This window comes from Asterias amurensis, chromosome 5 (assembly GCF_032118995.1).
Source record: "Asterias amurensis chromosome 5, ASM3211899v1".
NCBI lineage: Eukaryota > Metazoa > Echinodermata > Asteroidea > Forcipulatida > Asteriidae > Asterias > Asterias amurensis.
In genome coordinates, this window is record NC_092652.1 from 2002869 (window position 1) to 2018308 (window position 15440).

General features: G+C 36.5%; 2 protein-coding genes across 5 annotated transcripts; one reads left to right on the top strand and one right to left on the bottom strand.

Annotated features, from left to right (window-relative positions):
• Positions 1-276: 276 nt before the first annotated feature.
• LOC139937854 (alkylglycerol monooxygenase-like) lies at positions 277-12226 on the bottom strand. Of its 4 annotated transcripts, XM_071933210.1 has the most exons (14): positions 12116-12220; positions 9779-9863; positions 8710-8855; positions 8144-8277; positions 7659-7810; positions 6881-6984; positions 6205-6300; positions 5868-5934; positions 5242-5307; positions 5048-5127; positions 4249-4383; positions 3164-3280; positions 2522-2604; positions 277-2238 (listed from the first exon to the last, which is right to left on the bottom strand). In XM_071933210.1, the coding sequence occupies exons 3-14, from the start codon at positions 8824-8826 to the stop codon at positions 2034-2036; spliced, it is 1356 nt and encodes a 451-aa protein (XP_071789311.1). In that variant the 5' UTR covers positions 8827-8855; positions 9779-9863; positions 12116-12220; the 3' UTR covers positions 277-2033. The 4 variants fall into 4 exon arrangements, with proteins under 4 accessions (XP_071789311.1, XP_071789310.1, XP_071789313.1 ...); XM_071933209.1 differs by lacking the exon at positions 9779-9863 and having other exon boundaries at positions 12116-12226; XM_071933212.1 differs by lacking the exon at positions 9779-9863 and having other exon boundaries at positions 8710-8851.
• A 42-nt stretch (positions 12227-12268) lies between these two features.
• Positions 12269-15089, top strand: LOC139937858 (GATA zinc finger domain-containing protein 1-like). Its single transcript, XM_071933215.1, has 4 exons — positions 12269-12713; positions 13028-13087; positions 13590-13770; positions 14422-15089. Exons 1-4 carry the CDS (start codon positions 12381-12383, stop codon positions 14610-14612), a joined length of 765 nt encoding a protein of 254 aa, XP_071789316.1. The 5' UTR covers positions 12269-12380; the 3' UTR covers positions 14613-15089.
• The last annotated feature ends 351 nt before the right edge of the window (positions 15090-15440 follow it).

Consider the following 15440-nt stretch of genomic DNA (forward strand, 5'->3'; position numbering starts at 1 on the left):
TAAAATGCATATGGTTAGAAAGATGTTTTAAAAGTAGAATACAATGATCCTCACACATTTGCCTCAAAATTGCGTGGTTTTCCTTTCACTTTGCGACCTAACACGGTCGGCCATTTATAAAAAAAATTACTCCCATAAATGGCCGACCGTGTTTTTCGACAAGGTAAAAGGAAAACCACGCAATTTCGAGTGATACTTGTGTGGATCATTATATTTTACTTTTAAAACATCTTTCTAACCATATGCATTTTATAACAAACGGTTACAAAGCTTTTTTCAAAGACCAACTCGACCAATCCAAGGCAACGTGTTCCTTAAACAAGTGAAAAGTTTAAAACACTTAGTGTTTCTACCCACACCTGTAACTTTACAACAATATATCAACAATGTCTACCCTGTGGAATGCGATACACATTGAGTGCATTAAGCTTTATCAAATCAGACATTGGCAAAATGCAGAACTTATTTGATTATTGCTCTTTGCATTTCATCATGTTGCTAATTCACTGTGTCACACACGTGTACTTTCATCCCAAAATTGACAAAAATGCAAGGTTTACGCATTTATCAAATTTTGGCCCAAATTGCAACTAAAAGGCAAGGCTTACCCCTTGTGAATATATCAAATTTTAGCCAAAATTGTGACTAAAATGCAAGGCTTGAGCACTGTGCATTAATCAAAATTTGGCCCATTTTTGACTTATGCAAGGTTTTCCCCCTTCTGAATTTTCCGAATTTTATCCCGTTTAAAACTAAAATTTAAGGCTTACCCCTTGTGATGTTATCAATGTTTAGCCCATTTTAAACTAAAATGCAAGGCTTACCCCTTGTGAATTAATCAAATTTTTGCAAAAACCCCTCGTGAATTTATCAATTTTTAGCCAAAAATGCAAGGCTCGTGCATTTATGAAATTTTGACTAAAATGCAAGGCTTACCCCTTGTGAATTTATCAAGTTTTACCCCATTTTTATTAAAATGCAAGGCTAACCCCTTGTGAATTTATCAAATTTTTGCCAATTTTTTACTAAAATACAAGGCTCACCCCTTGTGAGTTTATCAAATTTTAGCCAAATTTTTTACTAAAATGCAAGGCTTACCCCTTGTGAATATTCAAATTTTAGCAAATTTTTGTCTAAAGTGCAAGGTGTGATTTTATAAATTTTTAGCCCATTTTTAACTAACATTGCAAGGATTACCCCTTGTGAATTTATCAAATTTTTATCCCATGTTAAACTAAAATTCAAGGCTTACCCCTTATGATTTTATCAATTTTTAGCCCATTTTTAACTAAAACGCAAGGCTTACCCCTTGTGAATTTATCAAAGTTTAGCCCATTTTAAAACTAAAATGCAAGGCTTACCCATTGTGAATTTATCAAATTTTAGCCTAATTTGTGAATTTATCAAATTTTAGCAAATTTTTGACTAAAATGCAAGGCTAACCCCTTGTGAAATTATCAAATTTTAGCCCATTTTTGACTAAAATGCAAGGCTTACCCCTTGTGAATTGATCAAATTTCAGCCCATGTTTGACTAAAATGCAAGGCGTACCCCTTGTAAATTAATCACATTTCAGCCCATGTTTGACTAAAATGTGATTTTATCAAGTTTTAGCCCATTTTTAACAAAAAAATTCAAATTTGCAAGGCTAACTCCTTGTGAATTTATCAAATTTTAGGCAAAATTGTGACCAAAATGCAAGGCTTACCCCTTGTGAATTTATACAGTTTTAGCCCATTTTTAACTAAGGCTTAACTTACACTTAAGATCAGGAAAGCCAAGCTTGAAGCTGAAAATGAGACTGAGCCGAAGCAGACGATGTACCAGGATGATTCTGAGCTTCCAACAAGAAGCAGATAGGCAGAAGTAAAAAGAAAATTTCAATTTCACGATGGCCAAATATTTGATCAATGGAGAGATTCCACTTGTGCACGATTAGATAAAGCCCTTAGCCTACATGTTTATTTTCAATCACGAAATGAAAGAAAACATCCTGAAAAAAAAACATCCACCTTTGAAAACTTTGAATGTCATCACTCGGGTTTCGTCTTGCGAGATGTGAGCACAGACTTGCACTTCGGCAACCATACCAAGATCGACAGACTAAACACTGCCCTCAACAGTTGCAACTTGACCACCGAGTTGTTTTGATGCATTATGGGAAGGTAGACACTGATGAGTACCTCAGCAACGAGGACCAATGCGCAGCGGAATACCTCCATGAAAGGGGCAGCTGGCCTAAGAAGCAAATAAACAATCAATTTAATTATAAAGATATTTCGGTACCCAATTTGTACTCCTTAGTGGAGAGAAGCAATTAGGCTAAAGTGTGTGCGGAAGGACAGGTTGGAACTGACCAGGCCAGGATTCAAATGAACATTCTGTAAATTACAGATCAGGAGTCAAACGCCCAAGACCACTCGGTAACGACATCCCCTCTTAAGTAGTTGCTTAAGTTTAGAAAAGTGTGCAGTGCTAATACACACATCGGTGTAAGGATAAAAACAAATAGAAGAATTACCTGATGTCAGTGATGGCTCCAATACAAGTGAATGTATAGATAAGGTAGATCATTCCACACATGGCAACAGGCTGGGACATTATCTGAAGAAAAGGAAACCGAAATATCAAATCAAATCAATCAATTATCAAAAGCTAACACGAAATGTTGAGGATTACTCTTTGTTCATTATTATTATTACTTCATTTAAAGGCACTGGACACATTTGGTAATTAGTCAAAACAAATTAGCATAAAAACTTTATTGGTTATGAGTAACGAAGAGCTGTCTTTGAAAAAAAGTAAACTTTCTACTAAAGTATTTGAATCTGAATATACTTAAGGTCTCTGTCGTTTTCAGGCATCTAAAAACACATAATTTAATGCAACAAGGATGTTTTTTCTGTAATTTTTCTTCCAACTTCCATGACCAATGGAGCCTAATGTTACAGGTTTGTTATTCTATGCATATGTTGGGATACATCAAATAAGAATGCTGGTCTTTTACAATTACCAAAGCTGTCCAGAGCCTTTGACTCATTTTAGGGGGGGGGGTCCACATGAATAGGCCATCGTGACAAATTAAACAATAAGTAAATGAATAGATCTAGAAAAAAAAAATCAGATTATGAAGAATGTAATAAGATTAAAATTAGAAACAAACCTTCAAAGATGACATGTAGTAATCAAATACGAAGAAGTTAATGGTAAAATGAAGCAACACGTACAAATGTGTCCACATCTGGAGTTTGGGTCGATACTTTGGCATCGGATAGTGAATCTTAAAAAACAAAAGAATACACAGAAAACATGAGGCTGAGACTACACAATCACCAGATACAGCTTAAAGTTAGTCTGTGGCAGGGTCTGCCAACATTTGCAACTTGAAATCAGGGAGATTTTGTACAACAATCAGGTAGATTAACCCCAACAAAACCAGAAAAAAAGTTTCCATGATCAGGGGATTTTCAAATTTGTTGATCAGAACATGGAGAAATTGCTTTACTTAAGGTAACTTTTTGCATAGAGTTGGCAGCTCTGCTTAGGGTAAGCAAGCCCTATCCAATTTCATAAAGCTTTGCAGCAGAAATAAAACTGCTTAACAATTTTGTGGGGCACCAACCACAACAATGCGAAATTAATGTGATTTTGGCTGGAAACCTGTTTCTGCTTAGCAATATTATTCCGTGCTTATTAGCAAATTGTTGTGCTTCCAGGCTTTATGAAGTTGGGCCCAGATATTAAGATTTGAGGTAGGGCCATCCCTCGAGTAGTATTGGATGAGAAGTAGAAAGTAAAGTTCCATCCTGAGCCATTCTGACTCATCAGGCCGGTGTTCATCTCCACTAATAGGAGACTCTCTGGGATGCTAGGTGGCAGCAGACTTACTGGGTAAAGTGATTGCTCTCAAAATTATGCGCATGTTCAAAACTACATGAACAATGGTAATTTATGCGATAAGTCTGCTGCCACCTAGCGTTGGTAAATTTCCCATTGGCATTAAACAACTGAGAATATTTCTGCTCCACTGGATAGGATGCCAATCATTCGCAGGTAGCTCTCCCAATTTGTACTCCTGGGTGGAGAGAAGCAGTTATGATAAAGTGCCTTGCCCAAGTACACAAGTGTTGAGACTAACCAGGCCAAGATTCGAACAAACATTCTGTAAAACACAGAACTTAGCCTTTTTGCTTTATTCATTTTTATCATTTCATAACTAATGAGAAATGTTATCTCATTCTAACTTACATCTGGAATGTCTTCAATACGCCCTTGCCTTGGTAAACCCGGCATCCAACCTGGTCCTTTAAGGAACACCCAGAGTTTATTCCTCAAACCCGGCATGCTCCAAGCAGTTTCAAGAATGTACTTGTAGTGACATAACTGCAAACAATAACAGAGAAAACATTACGCCAATTATTAATATACTGTTTGTGTATTAAGTGACTACATTTATAAGATGATTCAAAACAGTATTTATTTTAAATATGCAACTCTTTTCTGTGAATGTAACCAAGAGATATCACAATAGACCGATCCATTAAGCTCCGCCCTATTGCATATTGACCAATCACAACGCAACGAAAGTCCGACAAATAAGGTCCAACATGCGTGCGCGTATGCTTGGCACGTGCGGAAGAGTTGTGCAGAAAGGCATTGGAGAGCCCCACGTGTTCTTGCTCACACGTGCGTCGTGGGCGGAGCCTAATGGATCGGTCAATTGAGTTGGAAAAGGGAGTGATACCTTTTATCCAATTCAATGGCAGGTAACTATGGAGTTACCCTGGAGTAAAACTACAAAAAGAAAATGAACTGAGAGCACAAAGTGTGAAAGCTTGCTAGCACCGCCTAGCCTGCTTACATACATTTATTTTTGGTTTTAAAAACACTCCCCTGCAATCTGGGGCTTTCCAGTTTGGTTTTATCCTTATTTTTTATAAATTGTTTTTATCTGAGGGTTTTTTTTTGGGGGGGGGAAGTCGTTTAAAAACATGGATGTCCGGTTAAAAACAGAGAAATCACATAAATAGTTGAGATAATCTTTTACCTGAGTGTACAGCGGGTTGAAGGAATCCAATGGATGAACTAATCCGAATACAACAGGATCTTTCTCCGCTTCAAATGTTCCTAAAAAACAACCCCAAATCCACTGATTAGCAAAAATATTGTATCACATGAAGTCAAACATCAAGGGTAAACTTCAGAGCAGAGAAGAAAAATTGTTTTTGTTTTTTCACTCACCAAACATGCGGTCCCAGATAATGAGGGTTCCAGCATAGTTCTTGTCAATACAGTATCGATTGCGCCCTGTCAAAACAGAATATAAAATATCAGATCCAAATATACTCATTAAAAGACAATTGCAGCCGCAAGCGACTTGTACCCTAAAATGAAAGCAAGAAATAACCTACTTGTAAACAAGTTGCCTTCTTCCACTTCTCCAAAACGTCACGTCTCAAGTTGCCAGTTTTTCAAGAACAATTTTTCATGTATAACACAAGACCAACATTTCCAAAACAATACCAACTATTTTTTTGTGTATTATTTTTCAAAAAATGATTTAAAAAAAAAGAAAATTAGTGAAAATAATCAAGACTGTCAGTTACGTCTTGCGGGTGGAATTTCATCTTTAAAAAAGGGCCAAGTCCATTTTCATTTAGGACTTTCCATAAAAAGGTCTGTTTAGAAGTTTTGAAAGTGCTCAAAGGCCATGACAAGGGGCAACAGAGGCCCTGGTTTTTGTGGCCTCCTGGGCTAATGGCAATGATGGACACTGATTGATTGATTGATTGATTGATTGATTGATTGATTGATTGATTGATTGATTGATTGATTGATCGATCGATTGATACACTCTACTAACATACCATGATGTACTCTATGATGACTTGGTGTGTTCAGCACATACTCCAAAGGACCAAGTGTCTTTATACACTAAACATATAAAAAACACAAACCACTTAGTTCTTTACTTAGTAAATGAATGTTTCTTTTTGCCAAATAAATGCTATAAAGACCGTTTTTATAAATAAACTCCATTTACCAGGAGCTCAAAAAATATGCAAAAGCAAATTGATGACATATTTACAAATTGCAATAATAACAATAGTCCTGAGCAGATGAACTACAGTTCCTAATGGAAAATCACCCCACAATATCTATCTAGAAAGGGCAGCCAGACTAAACTGACAGACTATAACTTACCCTGGTGTGAATCCAGAACTGGTAGAGTGTATTAAACTGAACATGCATGAGGTAAATTGGTGGGGGAACAGCCATGGCCATCGGAATGTAAAACATCTACAAAGAATGACAATTCAACAAAATGGGTGAAAGTGACACCCTTCAAAATTTTAACTTTGTCTTTTTTATATCAAATATAAACATTTTGCGATCTGACAAAGACAAATTTACCAGAGCAGGATTCCAACCTGCGACCTCTTCTCAGAGCCAACACTTCTCCCGAATTTTGTTCAAGTCTCATGATGACTACCAAAATGTTTGTTTTAATTTCTTATTTAAGGCACTAGACAATATTGGTATAAAATACCCCAAATAATTAAAAGCTTCAAACTTAATTGGTAACGAGCAATGGAGAGCTGTTGTAGTTTTTGAGAAAGAGGTAATTTCTCACTCAAATAATAAAAATCTTCAGGCCTGAAGCCTTTTTTAGGCATCTGAAAGCGCACAAATATTTTGTGCAACAGGGTGTTTTTCTTTCATTATTCTCTTGCAACATCAATGACCAATTGAGTCCAAATTTGCACAGATTTGTTTATTTATGCATATGATGAGATACACCAAGCGAGAGTAGTGATCTCTGACAATTACCAAATGTGTCCAGAGCCTTTTAAAATGGATAAACAAATACTGAACTAACCCAAGACGTGAAGCGCTGGAAGATGGATTGTCTTAAAGCAGTAGACAGGTTGTACTCCTCTGAACTGTGGTGCGTTTGATGAGCAGCCCAGATAATATTCACCTCTGTAAATAAATTATAACATAAAATATTATAAGCCACAAGGGAAACTGACTTGGTAAATTTTAATAATTTAGAATTGAACAAAGAATACGTGGGACTCAAACCAACGACCTCTCAATTAACGTGCCTGCGCTCTACCAACTAAGTTTTTTAGCCCTATGTTGGCGGTCTCCCTATTTCTTCAATATCTTTGATCGGAGGTGCCAGTCAGAAGCCATACAACCAGTAACTGCTGAGTGACCAGGGATCACACCCAAATTACGATTCAATGTACAACACGGTTGGCTGGAAAGCTCAGTTAGCAGAGCAACAGCACGTTAATCTGGTGGTCAGTGGTTCGAGTCCATCTCTAGTCAAATTGTCAATTTGTTCAACCCCAAATCACTAATAACATAGATGTTATCTATACAGCATTTGAAGGGCACTTTATCTGTTAAACATTTCCAAGACGCTGGTCTAAGTCATATCAAAGAATTCTCAGATGTTTCCATAGGCCAATCTGAAAAAAGTGTTTTAAGAGATTTTTTTAAAGTGGGAAATGACGCATGTGTCTCAAACATAAAAAGAGTTCCAGAGGTGGGGGGGGGGGCAATGGTAGAAAAGGTCCCCATAAGCGGCTGGGCGTGAGAGGAAAGTAAGAAGGCCTTAAATATTAAGTAATTCATAAACTACATACCATGTGACATTCTGTGCAGCCAATAGTAGCCCAAGTCAACCAAGAGGAAGCACAAGACCCAAGTCCAGGAGTTGTCCCATGGTAGGGTCGCTAGTCGGTAGTTCTCATACACCCAGGCATAGATGCCAACAGTCACACCATGAGCTAAAAATCTACAAACATAAACTAAGTTATATCAAAAAATTTGAAATAAAATGGGTTTAGAATGTACATGTAGTGTATGCAGACTGTTAAGTGATCTATTTATAGATCATGATGTCATTGTTTCATGTGAGATCTTGAGGGGCGAGAACTCGATTGTTTTTATATCACTGTAGTTTATTCAGTTCTCACAAAAGCCAAAACAAATCTAACGCTGACACATGCAGTCAGCAACACACGATTCTTGACATCTCAAATTAAGTTTTCAAACATGTATTAATTTACAATATTTTTAAAATAAAATGACAACAGGGTAACTGGTTCTCATTTATGTCAATACATACGCAGTAAGGAGGAGCAGATTACCAGCCGTTATGGAGCTGATGCTGTCAGGCACAAAATTTCTCTCATTAAGCTTCCCCTCCCAAATACTGATGACAAGCTCCAACAGAAACGCCCCCAAGAAAAATGGAACAGCCTGATTATGCATGAAAAAAGGAATGAATATATTGAATTCAACATTAGAGATTTTAGAAAAAAATAATAATTAAACAAGTTTAAGAAGAATACACTGTATCAGGTCTTGAATTAACCAATGGCACCTACAGTTATTGTCGTGGTGCCCTGTGCTTTTGCTGTGGTGCCCTTTGACAAGTTACAACACAAATTGCAGAATTTCTGTGCCCCTTCAAGAACGAAGTAAAAGGACAACTGTATTTGATAAAAACATTTACATTACAGCAGGAAAAAATTAGAGGCTGAATGAAACAAACTCAAATTTACAAAATCTTGATGAAAATCAAATGATCCAACATTTCTAGCTTGAAAGTAAGTCAGCGCAAAACAAGTACATCAAACAATACATTTGACAAAGACAATATGAAACCATGCAACTATTCCAAGTACTTACCTCATACAGATAATCAGGTACTTCCTCTATTGTTTCAAATGATGTTTCATTTGGTGAGACAGCATAAAACAGCCGTCTGGTCCCAGTAAGGGCGTCCACTTGAAATAGTTTTGACATTTTACTGCATTATATGGGAGTGTAACTATCTGGGAGAAAAAAAATGAATCAAGCGCAATGATTTAAATTTGATGAAAGCTTTCCCTACTATTAAAAATTTGAAATAATAATGAACTCCATAAAGTTTTTATTGTAAAAAAACAACATAACTTTCTGTATTTAGTGTTGCTTTTTTTATTATTTATTAACTTTTAATTGCGAAAAATGGCCATGCAACAAAAAATGTTGTGTTTTTAAAGTCACATAGGGCATTGCATGGAGAGGTCATCAATTGGTTAAAGCAGTAACACCATGTGTGTATCTACTTGCCAAGTAGATTTTGTTCTTTTAAAGATAACCTTGCATTTCCTCTACTACTACTACTACCGTAACCATGGAGTAGATTTTTTAAGTTATGGCACTTTTTATGGGGGAATCAATTCCTTTGATGAGAAGTTGCTTTAGGCCAAGTAAAAAAAAACACCTGTTGATCGTCCGGGTTTTTTCAAAAAGGGGAGGATGAGGGCCTTTTCAAACTGGCCACCAATTGTTCAATTTAAAGTCGGTGCTTACTTTTGTTTACAAGTTCTTAAAAGATTAATAAGTTGAACGAGAAATACATAGAAAATGTGTCTTTAACATGAAAAAATGTATACAAACAATAGTAAAAAAAATAAAAAATTGCGGCCTCAAAAAAGGATGAAGGAGGGGACAATCAACTGGTGTTTTATATTTCTTTGGCCTTTTTTATACACGAGGAAAAACAAATTGAGTATAAAAAATAATAATAAATATTTAATAACAACTTTTCATAGACATAGGGTACTACTACTACCAGCTACCCTTGGCCACACAAGTGTAGACTTGTGGACAAGTCTACACAAGTGGGGCTTTATAGTAGAATAAAACATCTCGTTTTAAACAAGCAATCAAGACACAAAACAAACCTTTTTAACTTAAGAGTAAAACTCACCAGTTGTGTCGTGGCGTTCTGCAACAAATGTGATACCATATGGTGATACAAATAGTTTTAATAAAAGTTAAACAACGCCGACGTTCTGTAAAATGAGAGAATGCAATAACGTGTGTTGCTGGTATTGATTATTTAGATTAGAAAGAGATAAAAAGCCCGTGACAGTATGGGGCGCCGTCTGTCAATTAATTGTTTAGCATGTTTTTACCATGGTTTATAGCAATTAGATGTAAACCATAGAAAGTGTTGCCAAATCCTTTTTATGGTTTACATACCAGTAGTATTTTGTGTGTGTAAATATATGGTTTACAAACCATGAACATGCAACAAACATTTATAAATCATGGTTTATAAACCATGGAAATTTTACGCATCTTTAAAACATGGTTTATAAACCAGAAAAAAATGAAGCATCAAATTCATGGTTTACAAATCATGGTTTATAAACCACGAAAATTGGGTCATCTTAAAAACATGGTTTATAAACCATAAAAATTTAAGCATGAAAATCATGGTTTATAAACCATAAAAATAGAAGCACGAAAATCATGGTTTACAAATTATGGTTTACAAACCATAAAAATTGAAGCATTTAAAAAACATGGTTTATAAACCATGAAAAATGCAACATAAAAATCATGGTTTACAAATCATGGTTTATAAACCATAAAAATTGAAGCATGAAAAAACTTGGTTTACAAATCATGGTTTATAAACCATGAAAGTTGAGGCATTTTGAAAACATGGTTTATAAACCATGAAAATTGAAACGTGAAGATCATGGTTTATAAACCATGAAATCGGAGGCATCTAAAAACATGACTTGTAAACCATGAAAACTGAAGCATCAATTTCATGGTTTATAAACCATGACAATTGAACTACACATAGATTACAAATCATGGTTTATAAACCATAACAAAATGTGCACTCACAATTCATGGTTTATAAACCATAAAAAATGTGCACAAATCATGGTTTATAAACCATAAAAACTGAAAATGGGTTGTGTGCAACCTCCTTCCTAAAGCATTCTTGCTGATCATTCTTGCTGCAATCTAGTCTTTATCCGTCGCTGCCGCTAGATCCAGTGGTTCCATTGGATACAATGCACGTGCAGTGACATAGATGCCCAAATAGTCACTGCTCTCAATTCCGCAATGGAATTTCACTGCGTATCTATACTGGAAATGACAGAGGTCAGAGGTCAAACTACACGCCGGTTTAGTGCAAGTTTGGAGCCTCGGAGAAGTTTGTTCGGAATGCAATATCCAGAGACCCCCACGTGTACCGGGCGAGACGTTGTCGCCGAGCACGACGGGCGATGGGCGACTATCGCTTAAAATGGGAAGGAGGTTGAATTAACTGACAAACGGCACGTTACGTGCCGTTTGTCAATTAATTGTTTAGCGTTTTTTTTATGGTTTGTAAACCATGATTTGTGCACATTTGTTATGGTTTATAAACCATGATTTGTAAACCATATTTGATGCCTCAATTTTCATGGTTTATAAACCATGAATTTGATGCATCAGTTTTCATGGTTTACAAACCATGTTTTTTAGATGCCTCCGATTTCATGGTTTATAAACCATGATTTTCACGTATAAATTTTCATGGTTTATAAACCACGTTTTCAAGATGCCTCAACTTTCATGGTTTATAAACCATATGTAAACCATGTTTTTCATGCTTCAATTTTTATGGTTTGTAAACCATGATTTGTAAACCATGATTTTCATGTTTCATTTTTTATGGTTTATAAACCTTGTTTTTTAAATGCCTCAATTTTTATGGTTTATAAACCATAATTTTTAAACCATGATTTTCGTGCTTCTATTTTTATGGTTTATAAACCATGTTTTTCATGCTTAAATTTTCATGGTTTATAAACCATGTTTTTAAGATGACCCAATTTTCATGGTTTATAAACCATGATTTAAAGATGTGTAAAATTTCCATGGTTTATGAACCATGATTTATAAATGTTTGTTGCATGTTCATGGTTTGTAAACCATAAACTTACACACACAAAATACTACTGGTATGTAAACCATAAAAAGGGTTTTGCAACACTTTCTATGGTTTACATCTAATTGCTATAAACCATGGTAAAAACATGCCTTAAAAATGCCACACAATTAATTGACAGACGGCGCCCCATATGACAGTGCGCCTAATCTTTAAATCTATTTACTATTGCCTAGATCATGGAGGAGGCCTAGTAGAGTGTTGCCTTATCAGCTAATACATGGAGGAATAATTTATTCCTCCATGGCTTATACCAGTTCCTACATTATGTGATTGCGTTACAATCAATAGGAAGTAATAATATACCTGAATTCGTTACGTACAATCGGTGCTCAAATCAATCAATGAGTTCTATCAATCAGGGAGGTAGAATGTATCCCATCCGGTCAGCTGTGTTGTTTGTTTTGATGACCTGACATATTCCTCCATTAACACTGGAGGGCGCTGTTGTTAACTCTAAAAACAAATTGCATGCAAAACTCGCGTATTAGTAAAGCAAGTCATGAAGTGACAAGAAGAGCCTGAAAGTAACTTCTTTTTCAAGCTTACAAAGTCTACAAAATCCACCACAATGCCTTTGGGTGTTAAGCCAATTTGTGTAACATGTAAGACAGAAAACTCGACCTTGTGGAGGAGGAGTCCAGACGGAGAAATCCTGTGCAATTCTTGCGGTTTAAAACACCGGCCTTCGGGAGATGGCAGCGAGGACGGCACTGTCAGACCGCCGACAGGAGGCGCGAATTCCTCGGGACCGAACGGCGGTGGGTCCGGTGGTCGATTCGGTCGGGAAGGGACAAGGAAGTCGGCTAGAAATGTGAAGAAACTCCGCTACAAACAGATCGTTAATAATGCAAAGTCACAAGCCACAAAAGGGAAGAATAGGCGGATCATTTTTAAACGAAATGTAAGTTCGTTTTTGTTTGGACGATTTGTTTACACAGTTTTTGCCCTTTTCTGGTAAAAACAATGGAATGGTCAGTGTACTTTCAGCTTTATGAATATCATGTCCTTGAATGATTTTCACAAATTTTAAGACTTCCATTTCCTACTAATTCTCTATATACTACCTGTCGACTGGAGAATTATCAGTAAACAAAACAACTAAAATGCGTTTCCTGACCTACGTCCTAAGCCTATAATCCTATATAAAAAATTTAATGTTCTGGTAAATAAACAGTTTTAGTCAACTTGTTTTTAAATATTTATTTTAACTTTTAGCCAATGAAAGCTCCAGAACCTGTCGCAACTGTTGTAACAAGTACCAGTGTTTTCCATCATGTAAGTATTTCGCAAAGATGTAATTCTGGCATGTATTGAAGTTGAACTTCAACTTGAAGAAGGCTTGAAGAAGTGTGTCGTTGTAAGCCAACTTGAATGGTAAATTAAAGTTCTGGTGTTTGCACCTCCAGGGTCTAGGCACCTGTGTCTTTGAGCAAGACACTTAGCTATAAATATAATTACTATTGGCACTTATAATATCCTAATTTCTTCATGAACTCTGCAGTAAGTAGAAGGTATAGGCCCAGTAACTGGAGCTGTACCCCTTTAAAACAGTGGTACACATAAAACAAATCTTTTTAAACAGTACAGTGCCCCAGTTACTGGGTCAAAGTATAAAGTATTACACTTGCGAATAAATGATCTTTGTTGTGCACTGTTTGCTTAAGTTGCAATAACCCTCCATCATCCCAACAGAAGCAGAGGGTTACAATTATTGCAACTACATGTATGTTCACTTCATTCCATTTAAACTCTCTCCTTCATCATGTTTACTTTCCAGGGAAGTTACTTACAAGTCGGTGATATTGTATCCATCTTGGATGTTGAGGGCGGTATTTACTATGCACAAGTCCGAGGTTTTCTGCAGGATCAGTATTGTGACAAGAGTGCCGTCATCACGTGGTTGCTTCCGACACAAGCAACGGAAAAGAAAAACTTTGATCCGTCAACTTACATTCTTGGTGAGAACAATTCTGAGACGTCTATTGTTATTATTATAACTTACTTGAACTTACTTGAATCCACCGACGCCATCACACAACTGGGGAGGAGACGGTGGTTCTGGTTACTGGGGCAGACAGCTTAGATAGTTACTGGGGCAGACAGCTTAGATAAGCTTATGTAGAGCCCCCCGAAGTTCTTTAGGAATTTATCCACATGTTATTATTATTAATAACAAAGATTCACAGAATCTGAAAACAGAAGTCACTCATGACAAACCCAATTGGATCAACGGTTGACCATTAGCCTTTTTGAGGTATGGGGAACACTTTAGGAGTGCAGTTTGGTTTGGATTTATACAGACAAATTTAGCTAAACCAAATTGTACGTTTGTAATACATGTATGTCCACCTAGACCCAGTAAGTGGGAGCGCTGTACTCCTTTTAAAAAAATAAATTCTAACATCTCTGGTAGTATGTAAAACAAAAACATTTAATAAGTACAGCACCCCAGTTACTGGGTCTACTGTCCACCACATCTCAAAATGGCTTATTGGGTCCCTTCCTTCCACACATTAATCAAAGCAAAGTGAATTTGAGTCAAAACATAATGCCAAGTAGGTGCAATTTTGTCTAATTTTCAGAGTCGACTAATTATTCTTTTAAAACAGGTCCCGAGGAAGAGCTTCCCCGATCCCTGGAGTACATGGAGTTTGTTTGCCACGCCCCCAGTGAGTACTACCGAGCCAGAAGTACCCCTTACTCTGTGGATCGGACGAGGGAGGAGAAGGGATTCATCTGGTCCAGTGTCATCCCACCTAGACCACCCTCAACCTCGGAAATATTTGGTGGGAAGAGATGACCTAAGGAGAAGTTTAGTAATCGATGAGAACTGTCTTGAGAACTGATTAATGAGTTTTTACAGAGACGACATCAGCTTTTGCATCACTTGTATTGTAGACTAGGTTTTGAGTCTGAGATCGCAATTATTGATCAGCATAGGCTTATGATGGAGTTTAATCCACAAGAGGGCGCTATTTCAGTCAACAGTGTGTAGTGTCACTGAATTGGACAGCACCATCATTTTTCATTCATGTATTGGCTATCGGGTAGAATAAAAGCCACGTTCAAAGACTTGGAACCAAGTCTACTAGTATTTGAACAATGAGGACTACCCAAGAATTTTTCATTTGTCGAATTTCATCCCAGAGTTTAAAGACTTGGGAATCTCTGGAGACTGAGCCCATTATATCCGAGACCAAACTTGAGACTTTAAAGTCTGTGGTTGTTTCTAAAATTTGAATAAATTTCTGCCTGGTAGTAGAACAAAGTTAAATGACTTATTTGGTTTTGTTTGTAGTATGGTAATTAGCAACAATATCACTTGTACTGATTGTCTTCAGTAATACATCCTTGGTCCTACTTCATACAGCCACTGAATCACTAAAAGTAGCTAACCACAACAAATTATGTATACCAGAATAACCAGTTATAAAACCATTCCACAAAAAAAGGTCTGGTGTCCTGCATGATTATGCTGAGCAGAAAACTATTAAGCAATGGTTGAAATTGGGCCCGGGTCAAATTTCTTACCAACAAACACTAAACAAAGGTTTTTCTGTGCTGAACAGATTTCTGTGCTTATGAAATTTGCCACTGTTGAATCACAAAATATACAATGTACAAACTT

Coding starts and splice junctions, on each gene's coding strand:
- LOC139937854 (XM_071933209.1), bottom strand. CDS start 8,826: ATGTCAAAACTATTTCAAGTGGACGCCCTTACTGGGACCAGACGGCTG. Junction 5,935..6,204: donor AGTTCTGGATTCACACCAGG/GTAAGTTATAGT, acceptor TTATATGTTTAG/TGTATAAAGACACTTGGTCC. Junction 5,128..5,241: donor TATCTGGGACCGCATGTTTG/GTGAGTGAAAAA, acceptor GTTGTTTTTTAG/GAACATTTGAAGCGGAGAAA.
- LOC139937858 (XM_071933215.1), top strand. CDS start 12,381: ATGCCTTTGGGTGTTAAGCCAATTTGTGTAACATGTAAGACAGAAAAC. Junction 13,088..13,589: donor GTACCAGTGTTTTCCATCAT/GTAAGTATTTCG, acceptor TTTACTTTCCAG/GGAAGTTACTTACAAGTCGG. Junction 13,771..14,421: donor TCCGTCAACTTACATTCTTG/GTGAGAACAATT, acceptor CTTTTAAAACAG/GTCCCGAGGAAGAGCTTCCC.